This window comes from Camelina sativa, chromosome 9 (assembly GCF_000633955.1).
Source record: "Camelina sativa cultivar DH55 chromosome 9, Cs, whole genome shotgun sequence".
NCBI classification, from domain to species: Eukaryota; Viridiplantae; Streptophyta; class Magnoliopsida; order Brassicales; family Brassicaceae; genus Camelina; species Camelina sativa.
In genome coordinates, this window is record NC_025693.1 from 32,950,498 (window position 1) to 32,973,467 (window position 22,970).

Consider the following 22,970-nt stretch of genomic DNA (forward strand, 5'->3'; position numbering starts at 1 on the left):
ACATGGAAGTGAGACATGGAGCGTTGTCTACTGCTAATGAGAATAAGGTCATCATAGCTTCTGCCATTTCATCACTCTCGTCTTGTCAAATCAATGTCATGCATTATATCATCATGATTTATATACATCCCATGCATGGCAGACATAAGAAGCAAACCTCTTTCTTGATGACTGATTTAGTTAATCTTTGTTTTTAACATGTCTTAACCATGTTTTATGATGAAATCTACGGAACATGCAGAGGTTAACATTATAACACTAACATCAATTTACGTGTCAATAAGGAAATAAAACAAAAATATTTAGGGACAACTAATAATGTAGGGCAAGAATGGTAGCACTGTCAATAATATATATACTTTCACAAAAGAAAAAGCACTGTCAATATCTATTACGTTACGTAATTTAATCAACCGGTGTCGATCGATAAACAAATTATTATTATTTTTAAGAAAAATCGACAAACAAAGATTATGTGTTCCAATATCCATTTCTATAACCACCGAAGCTCTGAAGTATAGATATATACGAGTCCTGTTCTGTTCACGATGTACGTGAACGTGTCGTGTTGATTCATGTAACTTCAAATAAATAACCCCTGGGAGATTTTATCATTTTAGTATGCATTGGCCTAAAACAGTTAGCATTTATATTATTGTACGTACTTGGGTTTGACAGTTTGAGTGTGATAAAAGTGAGGATGTACTGATGTGCATAAAAAGATATTGATTATGCTTAAAAATTGTAATATTTCGTTAGAATTAAGCTAATTAAGGTCCTTCATTAAAACTCCACATGTTAAAAAAAATATACTTATATATTAGAGATTATATATATTTGAATATTTGGTTCCATATGAGTCAAAACAATACTAGTTATCAATTATAAGTATATTTGAATATTTGGTTCCATATGTTTTAGATACAGCAATATGTTTGGGGGTGTGCGTAATTCACCAAATTTTCAAAGATCTTTTTTCCCCAATAATTTTTTGAAGCACATTTCGACAAGAAAGAAAAGAGTCAGACTCTCTATATATAAATTTAATAACGACATAAAATAGGATGATTACATAATCATTTGGACAAAGGGAACAAGAGAGATTAAACTAAACTAAAACAATTATAAGACAGGGATAGATTGTTTCCACAGACAGTCATCAAGATCGGATTATGTGCTTAATGTCCCCTAATCACTCTTTGGATTAAATTAGAGATTCTCGTGCTTTCTTATTGTCTACATTTATTTATCTAATTTATTGACCGACCACCAGGTCCACCACTTTGATTTTGATTTTGACTTTGACTTTAGTTGTAATGACTTTTTAATAGTACTTTTTTTTTGGTATGAGTTTTGTTTAGACTCATACCAAACTATTAACTTTTAAAATACAAGCTTTTTCTTCATTCATAATTTATGAATCTTTTTCTAAATTGTTTTAGTCACTTGAAAGCATTAATAATTTCATTTAACCCATAGTAAGGGTTATTGGGATTAATTTTTTGGTATCAGAATTATTCAAATCCATATATTAAAGAGACCCCTATATTAAATATATATTAGTTATGTTCTTCATCATATAATATTTAATACCATCATGGTGAATTGGTGACCTTCGTCGTTGGACAATATTCTCTACGCATAGTCGCAATCGCATACCAATTGCATCGTCTTATATATATTCAAATAACAAGTCCATAAACAAAAACAAAATAATATAAGAAGAAGAATAGAATAAGCTAAGTCGAATATCCTAATTATATTGAGTCGTCACAAACAACTATTTACATATAAAAATTACAAAGATTATTTGTCAATAAACAAATCATATATGCCAATGAATCTTTTGTCTACGGCTCCTTACATGCTTTTCCAAGAGTGAAGAGACAAGATTCCATGAATTTTGTAGTTTCTGAATAATATTAGATTGTTAGGGAATTTAAAGATAACTTTAACTATATGATACAGCCGAGAAGCTAGCTAGGGTTTAAGTAATTTATAGTGTCGTCGTCTTTCAAGTAATTGAGAAGCCGAAAACGCTCACAGCTTTAGAAGAAAGCCGTAAAAGGCCACAACAAATAATTCATATTATAATTTGGGTTTTGATCTCATTCTATATCGAACATACGCAAACAGCTAGCCCAACTTGTAGACAAAAGAAGAGGAGAGGCAGAAGCCTAAAATAATGGGCGAGGTCAAGGGACACTCTCTTCACCAACAAAAGAGCAAGGCAGAGAACGATTTAGACGACAGGACCATAGCTTACTTAACAAATGCTGTGAACAAGAGAACCGAACTCCTAAACAGACAAAGATTGAACAGCAACACAACGTAGTCGTAGAAACACCACCTCCAGGAACAAGTGAGTTCGTTGAATCATGCCGTATTTTTTTTTGTGTCTCTAAATAGCATCTTATTTTGTTCGATAAGACGTCATATACATATAATCACAAGCCTCATTTACTTGCGCTTGAATTTGAACTTTGATTCCATCGTTCCGTTTGCTCATTTAACAATTCCAAAAACTTTGCAAAATTGTAAGGATACAGACCCTAATTCCCTCGACAAGCAAAAAAAAAATCAAAAATATGGATACCCTCGAAAATTAAAAATGAAGAGAAAACTTCTTTAACCCGTCTTGTGGATTTTTATACTTGAAATTCAAAAGAGTTGAAACACCGAGAAAGAGCAAAACAGCAACACACGCACACTTTGAGAGAACGAAACAATGACAAATCAATTTATAACAAATTTTGAATCCGTCAAGAAATGAAAAATCAGAGAATAAACAAGCAAATGTTTTCAGGATCATTGGCCCCGTGGCGTACGGCTGCTTTCTGCATTTCTAATCGGGTAGAAATATGGATGCGCCTGAAAAAAAATCATCATATTGTCGTCAGTTCACTTATCTGTAAATCGTAAGTGAGTTTACAAAGAGATCTTAAAGAAAATAAGGAAATTTGTTTCTTACCATTGCTTCTTTAGCTGTTGGCCTTTCTTGGTGATCATATCTCAGCAACTTGTCCACAAAATCGATAGCCTTCACAAAATAAAAAGTAAATGAAAACAAATGAGTCACGTTCATTCAAAATTCCAACATGAAGGCGTAATTATACAGAGAAAAGCTAGTATTTTACCTCAGGAACTGCTAAGTGCTGGTTTTCAGAATTGATGAACTTTGACCATGGCTTCCGGCTATGTCTATATAAAATTAAGAGTGCATAATTTAGATTCTGAAATAAGAAGGCGGAAAAACTAGAGTTTTGAGAGTTTTTCAGAACTTCTAAATCCGGATTACCTGCCCACGAGGGATGCAAGATTAGGGTCCAACTCTATGCGGTATTTGTTCAGGTAGGCATTGAGTTCGTCTGTGCCAAGTACCTGCCATAGTTATAAACACATATTATCTTACAGTACACATAAAGAAGTGTATGTGTTTGTAGCTATAACTTGAAGAAATGTAAAATATTTTCATTGGAGAAGGGACATGAAGATTCAAAGATGAAAGCTTTTTGTAATCTTACCTTTGCAATTTTGACCAATTGATCATAGTTGTCATGACCATAAAAGAACGGCTCTTTGCGGAATATCTGCAGCAAGTTTCAGTATCAGATACACTAAGTATAACATAACTTAAAATACAAGTCAGAATTCTTATCACGACACAACCACTTAAACCAAGTTAAAACTAACTGTAGCTTAGAAACACTCACCATTCCAGCAAACATACACCCAAGACTCCACAAGTCTAAGGAATAGTCATAGTCCTGTAAGTCTACCAGCAGCTCTGGACCTTTGAAGTACCTGTCATCAGATATGACGTGAGAAATGATAAAAGTAAACACTAAACCTGTGTCTCAACCAGATGAAGTACGATAATATGTTTTCAAATTTTAAAATCTCAAGAGCTCTGCGCATGCAATCTTCTACATCCCAACTATTTGCATTTCTAGTCTAAATTCTCTATGAAAAAAAATCGTACCAATTATAACAGAAAGAATCCTGTAGCAGAGACAGAGTGATTAGCAAATAAAATGAAGGGGTTACCTTGAAGCAACTCGAACATTGTATTCTTTCCCAGGATGATAGAATTCTGCCAAACCCCAGTCAATTAAACGAAGTTTCCGCTGCTCGTGATCAATCATGACATTATGCGGTTTCACATCTCTGTGCATGATTCCACGTGAATGGCAGAAATCCAGCGCCTGCATAAATGTTTTAAGAAACAACCAATGAGTAGCTGTTTCTTTTACTGCATAGTATAGAATTAAAAGTCAAAATCTAATGACTAATCTATACAAGAAAAACTGATCTAGGATACATGTCTGACGCTATACAAGTTAAACATTAATCTTACATTATTTTTGCCAGAGTATCAACGAATCACAAGTACAAACCAGTTTATAAATCAAGAAACTTGATATACCTTTAGAAGTTCAAATATGTAATATCGAACATCATAGTCTGAGAGAGTTGGATAGAGGACTTTAAAATCCTTATTGTTCACATGTTCAAATATCAAGCTGGGCGTCTTCGACTGCTGATCTCTAACAATGTCGAGCAATTTTACAATATTTGGCCCACCGCAGAGGTTCTGCAGAATCTTAATCTCTCTCTTAATCTGTGTCAAGCAAAGAAGCAAAACACGTTAGTGAGGAATTCAAACCAAACAAAGGGCCAGAAACACACTTCATCATGAACATAGTTCAGCCAAAACAAGCAATCAGCTGAAATCTACTAACCTTCTTCTTCTTCACAGGCTTCAAAATCTTGATAACGCATTTCTCTTCATCAGTGGCATGAACGCCTTCAAAGACCTCACTGTATTTCCCCCTTCCAACCTTCCTCACCACCTCATAATCATCCTGTACACTGCAACATCAATAAAGAAACACACCTCAAACATTAACCACACCATACATAGAATATTCATAGAAACGAAACCCTAATTCTACATTCCATCTATGATTTCAGAACCATTAACCCCACGAATCACCCAAAAACCAATCTAATACAACAGCCAAACATGTAGAAATCGAAGCAATTAGGTTTCACGAAAGGAGAAGGAAGACGATGGATACATACCCCCATTGAACAGCAAGAGACTCGTAATCCCAATAATCCTTAGGTCTAACAACGTTGACATCAGCGTAAACCCTAGCTTTCGACGGCGCACCGGCACGCCGGATAGATTTACCGATCTTCTGCGCCAGCGTGTCCGATTTATCTTTCACGCGCGATTGCTGTTGTTGCTGTTGTTGCTGTTGTTGCTGCTGGTTCCGTAGATGCTGACGGTAAAGAGAGGCGCTGGATGCGAAACGACGGAGATGGTCCCGGAGAGAGGAGAAAAGGATGTTTCTCTTCGCCGGAGACGACGACGAGAGGAGAGAGAAGAGATTGTTGTTGGCGGCGGAAGCGTTGCGAAGAGAGGAGATTGTGAATCCAGTACAAGGCCTTAAGGCCATTAATGTCTTTTTTTAAACTCTATAATGAACCAAGCAAGAGAAGGTTACGAATTTGCTTTAATTCTCTCCCTTTTTTTTTTCGGTGTAGGAAACAGTTCGGTCCGATTTGGTTTAGTTGGTTTATTCCGGTTTAACTGTACTTGATCGGTCCGATTTGGTTTTTGGTTATCGTGACTCTCACAGATTGTGTTTTCTTCAACCTGCGCATTTGCGCAACGCACTTCGTCTGTCCTCATCATCATCCACTTGAACGAACCAACCCGACGATAAGAGAGAGAGGATTGTGATCGCTAAAATCTCACAGTTTTTCCAATTTCAGATCGAAATTGATGTCGAAATCTAGGGTTTATACCGATGTTAACGTTGTTCGTCCCAAAGAGTACTGGGACTACGACTCTCTTGTTGTTCAATGGGGGTAAATGATTCTCGCCTTTTACTGCTCACTCTTTGATTTTTGTATTCTTTTTATCTCTGGGGAATTTGATTGTGTTGTTTCCCAAATCGAATTTTGAATCCGAGAAAGTGGAATTTTTAGGGTTTGAGCAAGGTTTGTTGAACACACTTGAGTACTTTGTGTGATTTGATAATAACACTTGAGTCTTTTGTTGGGAGTTTTGTTGTAGTCATCAAGATGATTATGAGGTTGTGAGAAAAGTTGGTAGAGGAAAATACAGTGAAGTGTTCGAAGGCAAAAACGTCAATACGAACGAGCGTTGCATTATCAAGATCCTCAAACCCGTAAAGAAGAAGAAGGTGATTTAAAAGCACATGAACCATACATTTTTGTGTTGCTTGTTTTGTTGAGACTTGTTTTTAAGTCATTGCTTTTGATGTTTATGCAGATAAAGAGAGAGATCAAAATACTCCAAAACCTCTGTGGTGGACCAAACATTGTTAAGCTGTATGATATTGTCAGAGATGAGCACTCCAAAACACCTAGCTTGATATTTGAGTTTGTTAACAGTGTGGACTTTAAAGTCTTGTATCCGACATTGACTGATTACGATATCCGGTTCTATATTTATGAGCTGCTTAAGGTAATGTTTCGATCTTTTACTTACTAGAAATGATTTTTACCATACATAGAATGTTTTTTCGGAATCCGTAGTTAATAATATTGTATTTTTCAGGCATTGGATTTCTGTCATTCTCAAGGGATAATGCATAGGGATGTTAAGCCTCACAATGTCATGATTGATCATCAGCTGCGTAAACTTCGTCTGATAGACTGGGGTCTTGCTGAGTTTTACCATCCTGGAAAGGAGTATAATGTTCGAGTTGCCTCACGGTAATATCATATACCACAGCTTTATTCGGCCTGAATTGGCCACGCCTAATAGGGGCATTCATAGACGCCGATGATTGAAACATTTTCAATGTGAAACTAGCTTTTTGCAGTCAAAGCTTGTTAAACTTTTTGTAGTTGTAGTATTATGCATTAGACTAATATTACCTTTGAATTAATTGCCAGATACTTCAAGGGTCCCGAGCTACTAGTTGATCTACAGGATTATGACTATTCTTTAGACATGTGGAGTCTTGGGTGCATGTTCGCTGGCATGGTGAGAACTGATAATCTCCTCTCTCTTCTCTATAGTTTAGATCTTAAAGTTATTACAGTCATTTGAGTTTCCGAGTCTTAAATTGTTATCAACTTTTGATGTTGCTTATTTGCTTGTCAAATGTTGATGCTGTAGATATTTCGCAAGGAACCATTCTTCTATGGCCATGATAATCATGATCAACTTGTCAAAATCGCCAAGGTATATTTACTAGTCTCCAAGCTGCTGTCTTCTTTGCATAAGATTACAATACAAAAGTTGGATCCGTTTAATTGATTTTTGGTTGAAAACTCATGCGTAGGTGTTGGGAACCGATGAGTTAAATACTTACCTTAACAAATATCAGCTAGATCTAGATCCTCAACTGGAAGCACTTGTTGGAAGGTTTTATTTTAATCCCTGAGTCTCTGTGTTTTATAGTCAAAGACTAGTTGCTTTGTCCTGCCTAGGATAAATGAGTTAAAACTTGAAGCCACTCCCATTTGCAGGCATAACAGGAAACCATGGTCTAAGTTCATCAATGCAGACAACCAACATTTGGTCTCACCTGAGGTTAGATTTGACTCTTTCTCAACAATACATAAACTATTTCATTTAGTCGAGGGTACATAAACTATTTCATTTAGTCGAGGGTGTATTGACTCATCTCAATGTATGAACATCTTCAGGCCATTGATTTTCTCGATAAGCTTCTTCGGTATGATCATCAAGACAGATTAACCGCAAGAGAAGCCATGGTAAAAATCCTCTTCAAGCACTTGTCTTTTATTTTCTTTTACCCGATTAATCTCATCAAAACTTATAATCAGTGGTTCTCTGTTGATCTATTATATAGGCTCATCCATACTTCGCTCAAGTTAAAGCTGCAGAGAGCAACAGACTACTAAGCCAGTGAAAACCAAAGCTTGATTGATGCCTACTACTACTATTTTTGAACCAAAAACATTGTTATGTTGTTGTAAGAACCAAAAAAAAGACCAGAAAGTTGTATCAAAATTGTGGTAATTTATAATTTCTCATCTAAACATAATTGATAAGCAAAAAGAAGCAAAGGTTCTAAAACAAAGCTTCATGATATAATTATAATCGCAATAAACTTATTGTTGAAAACAAGTCATCTTAAGTAGAGAGAAAACAGAACCATAAAATTTTCAGAGACTTTTTTTTGATACAAACATAGGAAAGAGGATCCCAAAACGTTTTACATTGGAATCCTTTATAATTGAGGTAATAGCGCTTTGTTCTTATCACTTCTTGAGGTGAGGGAAGCAAGCGACAACATCAGCCTTGGGATGCTTGGCCTCGGCGTGCTCCCTGCATTTCACTTCCGATGTAGTGCAGATGAATGTTTGCATACAAACCTTGCACTGCATATTTATAAAACACATCAAGAAATAACAAGCTTGTCAACACCACCACTCTAACCCAATCATAAAACTGCTAAATAGAAAGACATAACCCAAATTGTCTAAGATCAACATGAGATAAATCATTGGATACAAAGACAATCAAACTAAGGTTTCATGATTCCATAAACATTGGTTATTAAGAAAAAAACCCAATTCTAGTAACCAAGAATTAATTAAAAAACTTTTAATCTTTGATGATTTGGTAAAAAAAAAATGATCACCTGAATCGACATAGCTTTCTTGTTAGCTTCCAATTGGCTTCCTATAAGAGAGATCACGCACACACACACAAAAATTTATTACAAAACACGAGTTGTAGAGCTAAATCTCCCAATTGACAAAACCTATAAAAACCGAATCTGTTCGGTCGTGTACCTTTTCCAGCAGACTTTGCCTTTTCCAAGTTTTTGGCGCGAGCCATGGCTGACTTCTGTGCGTTTCCGCCACCCATCTTTTTTGTTCTGATCGAAGAAGGGAAAGAGAGAAGAGAAGATGAACTCAAACCCTAATTTTCAGAAATACACCAAATGGAATAAGTTTTTTTTTTTTTTTTGCCGGCTCAAAGATTTATATGAGAAGAAAAATAATAATAATGCCACTTGCTTCTTATTATTTTTTTATTTTTTTCTCTATAATGTCCACTTAAATTTAATTCGCCCACTCAGCACTCATACCAATCACCTAACGCGTGTTTTTTTTTCTTTTATTCTAGATAATTCGACTTTTCACTTATTGGGCCTTAAGGCCTTTTTGGTTGCATATGTGTTGGGCCTATTTGTTAAACTTTATGAGTTTTTTTTATTATGATCAGTCAAGATCTCAAAATCCCAAACTCTCTTCTCCGACGTTTTTGTTTTCATTCTCCGGCGACTTTACCGGTGTGAATTTTGGAATCGATGGGTGTCGTTATTGAGACTTTTACTTGGGAACCAAGCTCAAGTTTCTTCATCTTCTTCTTCGTTTCAACATTTTTATCGATACTTCTGTTTCCTTACTTGGCCAAGAACAGAACTTTTTGTACCTTTGATCATTCCGTTTCCTCTTCGTTCGCTCGGTTCCAGAGATGGTTTCTAGCTATCTACACTCTCTCTTCAGGTATATCTTCAAATGGGTCTTCACAATTTTATCTCTTTCTTCATAAAGCTTTCATTTTTTTTGCTAATCTAAGTGGATCCTTTGCTACAATTTGAATTTTTACAGTGATGGAAGGTTTATGGTCTGTGTATGGAGAATTGGAGTTATCAACTTATGGTTTAAGTAAGGAATCAATTGTGTTTTATCTCTGTGTTGGCTATTCGACAGCTCTTGTTCTTGGTCCTTTACTTGGTGTGGTTTCTGATCTCATGTAAGTAGCTTTTTACTACAATGTTGGTCATAGCTAACCTTGAATCCCAAATCGTATGGTGCATAGTAATGATGATATCGAAACTTTTGTAGGGGTCAGAAGAGAATTTGTTTACTCTATTGTGTATTGCATTTCGTTGTTGGTGTGTGGAAGAGGGTTACAATGAGTCCTAGTGCTTGGTTTGCAAATGTTTGTCTCTCTCTTTCTGGTCTTGTGTATTCGTTTGGGTTTGAGACTTGGCTAGTTGTGGAACATGAAAAGGTAATTAATTCGTCTCTGCCTTTGAGTTTTTTTTATCATTAGAGAACACAAAAGTTCTGTTTTTTTTAGTAATGCTATTGTTATGTGTCTTGTTGTACCTTTGTAGCAAAGTCAGAGGAATGACTCGTTAAATGAAACATTCTGGTTGATGACTTTCCTTGAGTCTGCATCTTTACTAGGAGGTCAAGTTCTTGCAAATTGGCTTGTAGATGAAAATGTTCAGCATGGCATTGCATTGTCTGCTACAGCGTCTTTGTTCTTGTCTGTTGTGGCCATTGTTTGTATTGTCCAGACTGCGAAAGAGCCTTTGAAGACCCTCCCATTTAGGGATTATTCCGCAGCTTTCTATGCATATGTTCTTGGTGGTAAGGGTTTCTTTCTGATATTTATATGTCTCCATTTCAATTCACAGATTTGAACTAAACTTGTAACAAAAATTCATATTTTGAGTTAATTTTTGCTTGTCAATTTGAATCAGATAAAAGAATATGGTTCCTCGGAACTGCACAAGCCTGCCTCCAGTTTTCCACTGCATTCTTTTGGATTCTTTGGGCACCAACCATTGTGGTATGATCACTATTGTAACATTATTTGGCTTTCTATTGATAATTATTGATATTTATTTGTCGACAATGCAATGATCTTTTTCTTATGATCTGCTTATATTAAAGAATGTGTTATGTTGGGTCAGGCTGATGGGCGAGAAGTGAATCTAGGATTAATCTACCCCTGTTTCTTGGGCTCAAGAATGCTTGGGAGTACAGTATTCCCATGGCTTATGAGTGGACAATCATTGCTACGTCTTGAAGATTGCTTAGTGTACATATATGCAATACTTGGGATTGTGTTTTCTATAGTAGCCTATGATTATCAGGTAACTTATTTGCTAGTTTCAGTAAATACTTGTTGCTTCTTATGGAAGGCCTCTCACACACATTAAAAAACCGTATCCTGCAGGAAATCCGAATCTTAGTAGTACTTTTCTGCTTATTTCATGGCTGTGCTGGACTTGCCCTGCCTTTGCTTGCAAGACTAAGAACAATGTAATGCTCTTATGTACATAGACTAGTTCACAATTTTGAAAACACATTCTTTGTTCGTAGAAGAATCGTTCTCCTCGGTTGGTAATGGAATGTAATCTTTGTTTATAGGTATGTGCCAAATGAATTGCGTGGCGGGCTGATAAGCCTCTCTCAAGTTCCAGCTAATGCAGCTATTTTGTTTTGCTTAATACAGGTATGTGCCATCAAAAATACACCGTTGTTAAACCTATTTTGCCTCTGTTTCAATCACGTTATCGATCTTAATATTGCAGAGAGGGTACTCTAACAAGATTGAGAACTCAACAATGATGGCTTTTGGTGCCATTTCTTTATTCACTGCATCTGGTTGTATATATTTATTGAGACGATGGGGAAAGTCACCACATCAAGATTGGCACAAACTTTGATCCTGAGTAAGCTGTTGTCTCTGGTTATGAGACTTATGCGGAAGCAGGACAAGGCAAATCAAAGACAAATCTGCATGTTTCCTAACAAAATTCAGGTTCGTATGTAATCTTGTGTTGAATAGTCTCACTTCGTTTTTGTAGCAGCATGAAGTGAGCTACACAAACCTGGAAGCTCAAAGATGCAGTGAAAGCAGTATAAGAGGTTTGATTCATTAGTTTTGAGAGGATTCTATTATTTTGAATGATTGTTTTCTTTTTTTTGTTCAATTCAAATCTTATTAAGATCATCTTCTTTGGACCTTTTAGGCACTATTATTGTTGTACAAGTAAATATGAATGAAAATGAATTTTTTCACAAATTACAAGTCTTCAATCATAGATTTGGTCTCGTATCCATTTGGTGGCAACCCATTTCTCACCCTTAATAACAGGACAGCTTCCATGGAGAGATGTCTGCAACAACAAAACCATATGTTGAGAAAGATCAAACATTCTATGTCTGAAATTGGGGTTTCTTGATTGTCTGAAACACTTACCCGATCGATTGTTTTGTTTGGGAACAAATTGTAGAAGAAAACAGCGTCTCCTTGTTGCGGCTTTACTTTCAGACCAATACACTTATCATAATCATAACTTCCATTCATGTTTCTCCCATTCTGCTTCCTCAAAACCAATCTTGTTTTACAACCCAAGAACCCTAACCATGTCAAACCAAAAGAATGAAGAAGCAATGATTACCTCGAATGGGAACATCGTCTCTCCACCTTCTTCGACAGTCGATAAGAACAATAGGAAAGTCACAACCTGCATTCACAGGTTGAGTGGAGGATCAACAGATGGTAGTTTTAAAATCCGGAGCAGGAAAGCTATATTAGGTTGCTTACTTACCCTTTGGCTTGTCTGAGGACCATACTCAGCTGGATGGAAAGCATCATAATGTGAATCATACTTCTGGCCAAGCTGATACCTCAAGACGTTGAATGACTATAGAAAGAAAAAACACACATGTAAGGTCTTATTTATAAGTAGAAACCACATGTTCTTGGACGTTTTGGATCATATTCGTATTTGCTTACTTCGTAATAATCACTAGGGATTCTTGTGGCTGAAGCAATTTTCTCTTCAATGGCATCTAAAAGCCCGGACTCATCTTCATCAGCACCGATGAACACTCCAGTGCTGCATTTTGAAAATGTTCATTGATCTAATGCTCTCTAGCTAGCCTCTGAAATGATCTTATGTAAGTTTTTTTTTAAACCTGGTTCTAACGTTTCGAGTGGTATCTGCCGTTTCGCCTTTCCTTAAAGCAAGCTTAGAAGGCTTAAGCTTAGGCTTTGCCATATCGATTATGGCTTCACATTGTTGTTTAGTTGCGAAATTCCGCAAGTAAAAAACTCGAGGACTCCAGCTTAAAACCTAATCAAAAACATGTACCAAAGTCATCTATACTTGTGAATCTGAATCTAAAGTTATGACCTGAAAGATTGTTACATATTTGAGAAGTAACTGACCTTAAAAGGAATATTGTTAGAGACAGAACCATGATCTAAAGATTCAGTTTCCTCGTTTAGAGATCTTCGTGTTGGAATCTCACTGAAACGTCTCTGTAGCAAAAATAACAGAGTTATGAAAGAGCTTCAACGGAACTCGATCCAAGATATTAAGAGAGAAAGATCACACACAAAAGAAGACCTGAGAGAGAAGAATGAAGAAAGTGAAACCAATGATGGCGAAGAAGAAACAAAACGCAATGAAAACGTAAGGAAACCGTAGCTGCTGCTTCTTCTCTTTGCCATAAGATCTCATCTCTCTGTCGACGGCGGGAACTTGAATTCTGAAACCGAGAGAGAGAGAGAGACAAAAAGAGAGAGATAAAGATGAGTAAAGGTGACTACACGTCATTAAGTCATCTTTTCAGTTTCTAATGTAGATTCTCTATGGGAGATTTGTCTCCCTTTAAATCTGTTTTCTGTCTTTTAGATTCGTACTTGCTGTTTTTGGACATTATTTACAGTTGTGTTTTTTTTTTTAATGTTTTTAAATATGTTTTACATTTTCAATGTGGTTATTTACCATTTAATCGGTGTGTATTATTATTAATTAGGAGTATATGTATATAATTAAAAAACTTCTTATGTGTGAAAAGGACATTATGTGTGAAGTAATTTTTGAAGATATTCTCTTCAATGATTGAATTAACCAAAAGGTCCAAAACTAGTAAAAAATTAGAATTATTTTCATAAATATTCGGATATATTTCATTAAAACTGTGATATGTTGTTCTTGACTTTTTCTTCTTTTTTTTTCCCAACAAAATTCTATCTATACAACTCTAAATGTAGATTTATAAATTTCAAAAGTAAAGTGATCTATATTTTTTTATATAGGTGCTATACATTTTTATAAAAGTGGCTTTTTATTGTAGATGCTGAAACTGGAATGAAATCGAAAACAAACACGTAGCAGAGCTGTAAATATGAGGTGTTACATTCTTTTATGTGGTTGTCATATAACAAAAAAAATCATTCATAATCTAAGCTAAGAAAAGTAAAGTGAATCAAAGATAATTAACGTCGGCCAATGTTATTACCTCGCTTTAGTTAACTTTTAAAAACCATATTTTGTTAGTGTAGGTTTCTCGATTCATAACCAAAAGAGTGAAATGGATCATTACGTAAAAGCCACGTAGGTCTCAAGGAGCTCCATATTTGCCACGTTTATAGCACGCGGCGGAAACATACGAGCCATACGTGTTCCATATAAGCAAAAAGTGTAAACCTCTCACCCGCGGCATGAATTTAGCAAACGGGGAAAAAAATATGGATCAAGCTCAGAAAAAGCCACCAACGACGGAGCAAGAAATTAAAAACGACGTTGAGTCTATCAAGAGCCCATACTTGAACTATGATAACTTGGAAGATTACAAGATGAAAGGTTACGGAGCCGAAGGCCACCAAGAGCCTAAGCTCGGCATGGGAGGTGGAGCCACCGATGCTCCCACTCCTTCAGGGCGCGTTGGCCGTGGTGGAGATGCTGCATCGACGGATCTTTCCTCCACCGGTGCCATTAACCGTCAGGGAGTTCCGTGAAAGTAAAAAAAAAACTTACGTTATGGGTTTGTGGGATCGCCAATAAACACAAAAATATTAGCGTAGTTTGTCCAATAAACTGATCTAGTTTCGTTTCTTTTAACGTGTTTTTAATGTAAGTTTGATTACAAACTTACATGTTCTGTATCTTATTCTAATATACTTCAAATGATACTTTTAATACTACATCTTTCTGATATTTTAGCCATTATTTTTCCATTCCAATAGCCAAGATTGTTGTCAGTTTAATTTATTCTCCCTAACCAAAAAAGCCCACTGAAAAAGTCCACTAAAAAGCCCATAACCTCAACAGCCGACATCAGTAAAGACATTACCCACAAGGCCACGTAGATCTCGAGGAGCCGCGTAGTTAACGTGTCGGAATCATACGAGCCACAGTGTACTTTTAGAAGCTCCATAAAAAGCTGAGACATCATCTCTCAAGTAAAGATCCTAAACAAATCTAATAGCAGAAAAAAACAAAGGAAACAAACAACAAATACACAAAAATGGAGGCTGAGAAAACACCACCGACGACGACGACGGCGACACCGGCGACAACGACGGAAAAGAAAACTGGGCCAGAAGTGAAAGACAACGACTTACCAACCAATAGCCCTTACATGGCTACGGGTACTTTGGAAGATTACAAGATGAAAGCTTATGGAGCTGAAGGCCATCAAGAGCCTACGCCTGGTCTAGGTGGTGGCTCCACCGATGCTCCTACTCCTTCAGGCGACGCACCTGCTGACGCCACCACCACCGCTGCGAAGGCTCCCTGAGAAAAGAAAGACTCATAATAATTAATGGGTTTTAATGGATCGTCGGAGAAAATAACCCAAACTTGTCATATGTTCAATAACTGTTCCTGCTTCGTTTTTTATGGGTTAATTAAAAATGTATTTGCGTGTAACGATGAATGCTAAAATAATTACCGAGTTTCATAAGATAAAACATTATCATATGTTTTGTAAGAAATGAAGTTGTAATGATTTAGTGATTAATGTTATCTTTATTTCTATTCGAGAGGACCAATGTTATTCAATTTTAATATCTCGATCTATGCTTTTAAGTATGGGTGTCTCAATCCAATGTTTGGTTTTGGTTTTTGTTTGGAGTTATATGAACACTACTATCCACAACAAGAGAAGAAAAATGAATTTTATATGAAACACTACTAATTCAGATATGAAAAACATGAATTCGCTTTTTTTTTTTAATAATTTTTTATCAAACAACGAATTCAATTTTTATTCCCATCATTTTCTGAAGGGCCGGTGAATGATCATCATGAATCCATGATGCTCGAAGTCGGTGGCTTTGTGACTTGTGAGCACGATCGAATATATGGTGTGGGAATATATTATTTGCCAACGTACACGTGGTTGGTGATAGCCAAATCTTGGATATAATCTGTATATAGAATATGTGGCTCACAAATTATATGTAGTTAAGTCAACCAAGAAAGTAGATTTGTAAACTATATATAGTTGGGTTATAATAATTTAAATATTATATATAGTTGGGTTTGAAAATTGAAACTAATGATTATTATTAGAAGACTATAATGTTTGAAGTCCAATAACCAAAACACACTACCTATCTTTAGAATGTTTACTTACTTTGGTTGTACACAAAAAGATGTTTATTTTGGTTTAGGTCGACTAAATCAGCTTTATACGGGAACTGTGACGGGTTACTGGACTTGATTTTTCTTTTCTTTTTTGTAGGAGAATCCAAGAGAATATTTATTCAAGTTAACGAATTAAAAAAAAAAAACGTATTTTAAAATAGTTCATTTTGTGCAATAATGTGAAGAGCTAAGAAGAACTTAAATTGCCACCAAGAACCAAAAGATTATGGGTTAATGTTTCACAAATGTGTAAAGGATAACTGTCTCAAAACATTTCTCCCAATTACATCTATTGCTCACAAAACATTTCTATTTATATCACTTTGCAAAGAAACCCAAACACACACATGAGCTTACAATAACACATTAGACTTGCTAGGCAGATGCTTAGCTTGTATCTTGAGTGGACTTATTAGCTGCCGATATTCTTCTAGTAGTCGCTACGGTGAAGGTGAAATACCCTAATAGTCGCTATTATAGTATTATTAGGATATATTTGCATAAATTGTTTGCAAACCCTTTATCAAAAGAAAAAAAGGGCCTAAATTGTAACATAAGTATCTGTGTCTTTTTAACAAACGGATTAAATGGAAAATAGATAACAAATTTCAATAAAGCTTATTATTGCATTGAGTTGTAAACTGTTTGAAAAAGAGTGCCTATGTACAACCCATAAATTGTTTCGTCAGGACCACAAGAAAAAGAAAAAAAAAAATAATGGCATTGTCGACACGCCGCTCTCGATGGTAGTTTCCATATGTTATTGTCTTTCTAAATGGAATCTCCACTTCAAAAAGAAACGGTACAAAATTGGATTTTATACTAAAGACTGACTATACGAGTATGGAAACAAAGTAAAGCTCAAAAATAAGAATATCACTGAAAAGAAAATGCTGTTTTATCGGTGGCTGCGATTGGAACATCACCGGAATATGCCAATCCTCCCAGCTGTCCATCCTTTGTAGCTTTTTGGTTGTAAAAAACCAAAAAATTGAGAAACAACAAAAAGTATATTGGGCCTATTGCCAGACTGGGCCTAGCTCCAAATTTTGTATACTCTGCTCCAACGGCTACTAATCACCGTACTGTCTATTTAAGATAAAATCAACGGTCAAGATCTCTTAAGTTTTTTCTCATAAATGTATTTAAAATGCAAAAGATAACACATAAGTGAAGTTATTATTATCTTCAGTCTTCACTCAGAGTCACTCACTCTTTCTCTCTATAGTTTCCTTATTTCTCTCAACAAATTGACAAACTACGGATCCCAAAATGCTCTTAACAGTTACATTGATCTGCATTGTTTTCATCGGCGTCGTCGGTGGCCAATCTCCGGCCACCGCGCCAATCCATTCTCCTTCTACATCTCCTAAAGCCACAACTCCCGCCATTTCTCCACCTGCTCCAACCCCTGAATCCACTCCCACGGCGGATGCACCGGTAGAACCTCCCATTGAGGCACCTAAATCCTCGGCTAATGTGCCGGTTACGCCTGCTCCTTCTCCTACACCTGAGGCTTCTTCTACTCCTCAGATCTCTCCCCCGGCTCCTTCACCTACACCTGAGGCTGATACTCCTTCGGCTCCGGTTGATGCGCCGTCAGCTGATGTTCCGGCTCCAGCTCCGAGCACACATAAGAAGAAGACGAAGAAACATATGACCGCTCCGGCTCCTGGACCAGCTTCGGAGCTTCTAAGCCCTCCTGCACCGCCGGGTGAAGCTCCTGGTCCTGGACCAAGCGATGCTTTCTCTCCCGCCGCGGACGATCAGGTAATCTAAGAATCATTTAACCCTAATCAATGGAACGTTTAGGGTATTATGATACCATATTTAACATGTTAGTTAGTAAACTTAGTAATAGACCATAATTTGCGTTTGATAGATTAGTCTCGTAATAGTAGTTAACTGAAAAGGAAACAATATAGTTTGTTTGCATTATTAGTTTCTTAATTTTATAGTAGTATGAATCATAGTCTATGATTAAAAGAGGTACACATTTTGCTGTTTTTATTAGGTTTGATTTTTCTAAAAGTTTGAAATCGAATTGTAATTAATGCAGAGCGGAGCAGAAAGAACAAGTGTAATGCAAAATCTGATGGTGGCAGCAGTCGCGTGGCCTCTACTTGCTCTAGTCTTCTAATAATTTTTTGTCTTGACCATACCATTTGTCTCCCTCATTACAGCTCAAATTTTGTATTCAGCATTTGATATACTATTTCTTTTTTTGTAGACAAAATTATAATTTTAATACATGCCATCTTATCTTCTGCAAATTTGCTAATTATCCCATCAATGGTAAAATATTCTCACTCATTCACATCCATAGCTACAATGTTTTCTCCAAAGACATGTAAATACAGAAAAAGAAAACTTAGGAAAAAAATACTATTCCAAATCAAAGATTATTCTGAGAATCAATCGAAAATTAAAGAATACAGAGAACCAACCAAAAAAAAAAAAAATCTTGGGTATGAAATTATTTGCAGAAGAAACCTCTTTTGTACAAAATCACTACTTAGGTAAGAAGACAAAACATAGAATAGGCAATGAAGGACCAGAATCTGTGCATCATCAACATCATCATCATCATCATCATTATCAACAACAACTTCATCATCATCCATCAGCCACGCCCGGCGTTTCCATGCCGTTGGTTTCTGAAGTAACTCAGCAATGCCTGTGCCTGACAAGTTACAAGATTCTCCAAATAAAGAACTTTTCAAAACAATCCAAAAGTTATAGAGTAGCTGCTTAAAGAAAGTGTGCATCAAGAGGAACATGAAATTATTATAAATTTTGTACCTTTTCTCTAGCTCTAGGAGTACCAGACTGTGAGAGAGCAACAAGTGGGGGAACGGCTCCTTCTTGGAGAACCATGTTGCAGAACCGGCCACTATTGGTTGATAACTGAAGAAGAGCTGCTGCAGCGTTTTCTTTCCCTCTAGCTGAACCCAACTCAACGACTTCAACAAGAAGAGGGATCCCACCTTCTTGACCAATCGCGTTTCTTCCTTCCGGGATTGTAGCTAGATTTGCCAAAACAGCAACGGCCTTATCCACCATCCCAGCTGCTGGGTCCATAAGATCTATAAGATATCTTACAGCACCAGATTGCACAATCGTCGCCTTGTTTTCTTGATGTATCGAGAGATTAAACAATGCAGTAGCAGCGTCTTTCTTACCCCGAGGGGTACCATTACCGAGAAGATCCACAAGAGGCCCTATTGCACCCGACTGACCGATCTTAATCTTGTTTTCTTCTATCACAGAGAGGCTGAAGAGGGTTGCTGCTGAATTCTCCTTAGCTTCAGAACTACCATTTTGAAGCACGTGGATGAGCGGCTCGATCGCACCAGCATCAGCAATTGCACTTTTGTTGTTGTCATTAATAGACAAGTTGAGAAGGGCTGTAACAGCGTTTTCCTGTGTAGCTGAGTCGTTTGAGTAAAGTAGTTCCACTAATAAGATGATTGCCCCAGAGTTCCCTATGACTATACGGTTATCCATGTTGTGCTTAGCTAGTAACCTTAGTTCTGCCGTTGCTTGTCTCTGAATATCTAATGAAGTGCTTTTTAACTCCTCCACCAATTTCTTAACTTGGGTTTCGACTTCTAGAAGTTCACGTCTTGTCTCGTTCGAAGGTGCTGAAACAATCCTTGAACCAAGCCTCTCTGATGGACGTCGCCAAAACTGACCACGGTTACGTCTGTCCATAAATTTTGGTGAAAAATCTGAGAAATCTCGCCGAGGAGCTGCTGAAGTGGTTGCACCAAGAGGCCCTGATCTAATTTCTCCTGAAGCATCACTGCTGTAAGGTGTAGCATGAGCTGATTCTTCTGAATTCTCATTCACATCTGCTCTTGGAAAGTCCTCATTGGAAACAGTGCTAGCAGCAGAAGGGGACCTATTATGGTGGTTCTCAGATGTTTGTCCATTTTCCACTGAGCCTCGTGTAGTTGAAGATACAGATGACCTACCGGGTGCATCTGTCTTCAATTCTCGAGAATCGTTAGATCTATCTTCAAAATCGTTTAGTGATCCCCTCCTGGCGTCCAATCCATACCCATTTCCAGATACACTCGGTGAAGAAGCCCCCAAAGCAGAAGCAGGACGTGAAGGAGAAGAAGCACTTTCTCTTTCAATTGCTCGGCTTGAGAATGAGGGCTTCCCGATTTCACTTGAAGAAGCATCCCAATCATGTGACTTGTTGCTAACCTTATGAGCATAAACATCAGGGTTCGTGCTAGGAATGGAGTCTGTACATGATAAAAGAGGAGAAAGCTCGTTTAAACTCGTTGATTTATTGGGATCAGGCAGCTTGACATCGTTTGTCTCACACCAGTTAGCAATTAAGGCCTTCACGGTGTAATTGGGTATTAGAGTCGTATGAGTCAGAGTCTGCCGAGTCTTGGGACACACTTTTAAACCTAAATCAATCCATCTCTTGATGAAGGCCTTTTCATATGTCTGTCCTGATGACACAATCACTGGATCAGTCATTACTTCAAGTGACAGAGGACAAAAGAAGTCAGCAAGAATGGCGACACTAGATGTCTGAGTCTGTTTGATGAGAAGAAGACGCTCGTGCATGCGGTTTACAATAACAATCAGTTGGTCAANGGGTGCATCTGTCTTCAATTCTCGAGAATCGTTAGATCTATCTTCAAAATCGTTTAGTGATCCCCTCCTGGCGTCCAATCCATACCCATTTCCAGATACACTCGGTGAAGAAGCCCCCAAAGCAGAAGCAGGACGTGAAGGAGAAGAAGCACTTTCTCTTTCAATTGCTCGGCTTGAGAATGAGGGCTTCCCGATTTCACTTGAAGAAGCATCCCAATCATGTGACTTGTTGCTAACCTTATGAGCATAAACATCAGGGTTCGTGCTAGGAATGGAGTCTGTACATGATAAAAGAGGAGAAAGCTCGTTTAAACTCGTTGATTTATTGGGATCAGGCAGCTTGACATCGTTTGTCTCACACCAGTTAGCAATTAAGGCCTTCACGGTGTAATTGGGTATTAGAGTCGTATGAGTCAGAGTCTGCCGAGTCTTGGGACACACTTTTAAACCTAAATCAATCCATCTCTTGATGAAGGCCTTTTCATATGTCTGTCCTGATGACACAATCACTGGATCAGTCATTACTTCAAGTGACAGAGGACAAAAGAAGTCAGCAAGAATGGCGACACTAGATGTCTGAGTCTGTTTGATGAGAAGAAGACGCTCGTGCATGCGGTTTACAATAACAATCAGTTGGTCAAGGAACTCGACTTCTGCATTATTCTCAGACTGTTCAGCCATCTCTTTCTGCCTCTCCAGAGCAACAGCTTCAATCAGAATCTCCTGGTTTGATCTCAGACCAGTGTTCTCTCCGATTTTCACCAAGATCTCAGGGCTTGGTCCAACACCATCTCTCTGATCCCTCAATGCACCATCAATGACGGAAGAGATTTCTTCATAATTAAGATGCTTAATCTCCTCTAGACATTGCTGCAATTATGAATATTTGTAAATTAACCATTCGCATCTCCTGCAACTCAATTCAATTGCTAACGTAGAAACACACAAAGCAGTCAGCATCATTAAGATCAATCTCTTCAATAAAATCTAGAAACTGATCCCCATTTTTAGTTTCCAACCTAAAGCTAATGTTCTGAAGAGACCACGTAACCAATACAAGAATCTTCTAAATGTAAAAGAGAAGGTACCTCAAGGGAAGCTGGGCTTAGCTCATCAGGTAAATGATTCTTAGAAGACATCAGAAACTGGAAAGTATCCACAATAGTCTCTCGCATCTTCGGTATCAAAGATTCAATTTGGAGAACCTAGAGGTAGATAATAAGAGGCTAATCATCAACAAAACATTATATCAGTAATCAAAGCTCAAGCAAGGAGTGGAGAATAACACAATGGTCACTAGTTTATATCCTAAAAACCATCAGGGATTCAAAGCTAAAAGCAAAATACAACCTGAGAGTAAGAACTTACAAAATAGACTTTACTGGAGAAAGCTTGCCAACTCCTGAAAAGATCAATGGACTGATCAACATCCTGAGTCAATTCTTCAAATGCTTTAACAAGTTTCTTCTCATCAAAAACAAGATCATCAGAGTTAACAACAGCTTCTGCAATTGGCTCCAACACTCTCAACAACTCTTCAACTCTCTTATAGTACTTATCAAATGGGTCTAAATCAATATGTTTGGAAGATGACAGATTTAGAAACGACGAGATACTTCCTCGAAGAGCCTTCAACACCGATACTTCCATTTCCACCCTGTTCAAACAAACAAAAAAAATTGAAACTTTAGATTAAAAAAGGGCACCACGAATTAGCTTCCTACGAACTTAAACGAATCCGTCAAATCAAAGGAAACCCTAAGGGAAAACGCCATAAGAAAACCCTTAAATCTCCCAAATTCAAAAAAAAAAAAAAACAAAAATCGTGAGAAAGAGTCGAATTGATGAAATGGGTTTGTCGAGAAATGTAAGCAAAGAAGTTCGAGGGAGGAGAGATTAGAGAATTGGAACAGAGGAAAAGGCCTAAGTAGATAGATAGATAGATCGAGAGACAGAGAGAGAAGAAACCAATACATGCACGTGAACAGGGGAAAATCAAATCTTTCTCTGTCTCGCCGATTATAGTTGAGAGCACGTAAAAAGCAAATCTTCTTCTTCTTCGTCTTCTCTGTGTTTTTTTTTTTTTTTGATTGTTTACTTTACCCAAAAGAAGAAGAAGAGAGAGGAAAAAAAAAA

The 22,970-nt window shown here is 37.1% G+C and overlaps 11 protein-coding genes across 12 annotated transcripts; 6 read left to right on the forward strand and 5 right to left on the reverse strand.

The window, feature by feature from the left end:
- Nucleotides 3-148, forward strand: LOC109126628. Its single transcript, XM_019230349.1, is given in 2 exon segments — nucleotides 3-104; nucleotides 107-148. Coding segments are annotated over 2 exon segments (144 nt in total).
- LOC104713749 (casein kinase II subunit alpha-4, chloroplastic) lies at nucleotides 2,603-5,496 on the reverse strand. The gene is made up of 10 exons (XM_010430948.2): nucleotides 5,086-5,496; nucleotides 4,743-4,872; nucleotides 4,427-4,621; nucleotides 4,048-4,205; nucleotides 3,714-3,804; nucleotides 3,525-3,590; nucleotides 3,299-3,381; nucleotides 3,138-3,201; nucleotides 2,972-3,040; nucleotides 2,603-2,871 (listed from the first exon to the last, which is right to left on the reverse strand). Exons 1-10 carry the CDS (start codon nucleotides 5,463-5,465, stop codon nucleotides 2,809-2,811), a joined length of 1,299 nt encoding a protein of 432 aa, XP_010429250.1. The 5' UTR covers nucleotides 5,466-5,496; the 3' UTR covers nucleotides 2,603-2,808.
- Nucleotides 5,654-8,071, forward strand: LOC104713750 (casein kinase II subunit alpha-3). The gene is made up of 10 exons (XM_010430949.2): nucleotides 5,654-5,880; nucleotides 6,089-6,218; nucleotides 6,308-6,502; nucleotides 6,596-6,753; nucleotides 6,937-7,027; nucleotides 7,163-7,228; nucleotides 7,329-7,411; nucleotides 7,516-7,579; nucleotides 7,696-7,764; nucleotides 7,863-8,071. The coding sequence occupies exons 1-10, from the start codon at nucleotides 5,795-5,797 to the stop codon at nucleotides 7,920-7,922; spliced, it is 1,002 nt and encodes a 333-aa protein (XP_010429251.1). The 5' UTR covers nucleotides 5,654-5,794; the 3' UTR covers nucleotides 7,923-8,071.
- LOC104713751 (uncharacterized protein At2g23090) lies at nucleotides 8,100-9,003 on the reverse strand. The gene is made up of 3 exons (XM_010430951.2): nucleotides 8,812-9,003; nucleotides 8,658-8,698; nucleotides 8,100-8,394 (listed from the first exon to the last, which is right to left on the reverse strand). Exons 1-3 carry the CDS (start codon nucleotides 8,885-8,887, stop codon nucleotides 8,275-8,277), a joined length of 237 nt encoding a protein of 78 aa, XP_010429253.1. The 5' UTR covers nucleotides 8,888-9,003; the 3' UTR covers nucleotides 8,100-8,274.
- On the forward strand, nucleotides 9,261-11,851 carry LOC104713753 (molybdate-anion transporter). The gene is made up of 9 exons (XM_010430953.2): nucleotides 9,261-9,531; nucleotides 9,637-9,781; nucleotides 9,874-10,042; nucleotides 10,149-10,407; nucleotides 10,521-10,609; nucleotides 10,734-10,916; nucleotides 11,000-11,085; nucleotides 11,194-11,278; nucleotides 11,358-11,851. The coding sequence occupies exons 1-9, from the start codon at nucleotides 9,333-9,335 to the stop codon at nucleotides 11,490-11,492; spliced, it is 1,350 nt and encodes a 449-aa protein (XP_010429255.1). The 5' UTR covers nucleotides 9,261-9,332; the 3' UTR covers nucleotides 11,493-11,851.
- Nucleotides 11,766-13,464, reverse strand: LOC104713752 (prolyl 4-hydroxylase 13-like). The gene is made up of 8 exons (XM_010430952.2): nucleotides 13,185-13,464; nucleotides 13,004-13,096; nucleotides 12,751-12,908; nucleotides 12,569-12,671; nucleotides 12,381-12,476; nucleotides 12,231-12,296; nucleotides 12,029-12,148; nucleotides 11,766-11,945 (listed from the first exon to the last, which is right to left on the reverse strand). The coding sequence occupies exons 1-8, from the start codon at nucleotides 13,392-13,394 to the stop codon at nucleotides 11,862-11,864; spliced, it is 930 nt and encodes a 309-aa protein (XP_010429254.1). The 5' UTR covers nucleotides 13,395-13,464; the 3' UTR covers nucleotides 11,766-11,861.
- Nucleotides 14,267-14,781, forward strand: LOC109126272. Its single transcript, XM_019229555.1, has one exon. The coding sequence runs from the start codon at nucleotides 14,285-14,287 to the stop codon at nucleotides 14,579-14,581; it is 297 nt and encodes a 98-aa protein (XP_019085100.1). The 5' UTR covers nucleotides 14,267-14,284; the 3' UTR covers nucleotides 14,582-14,781.
- On the reverse strand, nucleotides 14,679-15,037 carry LOC109126273. The gene has a single exon (XM_019229556.1). The coding sequence runs from the start codon at nucleotides 15,016-15,018 to the stop codon at nucleotides 14,827-14,829; it is 192 nt and encodes a 63-aa protein (XP_019085101.1). The 5' UTR covers nucleotides 15,019-15,037; the 3' UTR covers nucleotides 14,679-14,826.
- LOC104713754 lies at nucleotides 15,017-15,632 on the forward strand. Its single transcript, XM_010430954.2, has one exon. The coding sequence runs from the start codon at nucleotides 15,091-15,093 to the stop codon at nucleotides 15,361-15,363; it is 273 nt and encodes a 90-aa protein (XP_010429256.1). The 5' UTR covers nucleotides 15,017-15,090; the 3' UTR covers nucleotides 15,364-15,632.
- LOC104713756 (lysine-rich arabinogalactan protein 17) lies at nucleotides 17,375-18,661 on the forward strand. The gene is made up of 2 exons (XM_010430956.2): nucleotides 17,375-17,984; nucleotides 18,274-18,661. Exons 1-2 carry the CDS (start codon nucleotides 17,487-17,489, stop codon nucleotides 18,352-18,354), a joined length of 579 nt encoding a protein of 192 aa, XP_010429258.1. The 5' UTR covers nucleotides 17,375-17,486; the 3' UTR covers nucleotides 18,355-18,661.
- LOC104713755 (U-box domain-containing protein 4) lies at nucleotides 18,570-22,951 on the reverse strand. 2 transcript variants are annotated; one of them, XM_019229557.1, is made up of 6 exons: nucleotides 22,809-22,951; nucleotides 22,203-22,491; nucleotides 21,923-22,039; nucleotides 21,476-21,704; nucleotides 19,017-20,833; nucleotides 18,570-18,897 (listed from the first exon to the last, which is right to left on the reverse strand). In XM_019229557.1, coding segments are annotated over exons 1-6 (2,514 nt in total). In that variant the 5' UTR covers nucleotides 22,811-22,951; the 3' UTR covers nucleotides 18,570-18,837. The 2 variants fall into 2 exon arrangements, with proteins under 2 accessions (XP_019085102.1, XP_010429257.1); XM_010430955.2 differs by having other exon boundaries at nucleotides 19,017-20,641; nucleotides 21,284-21,704.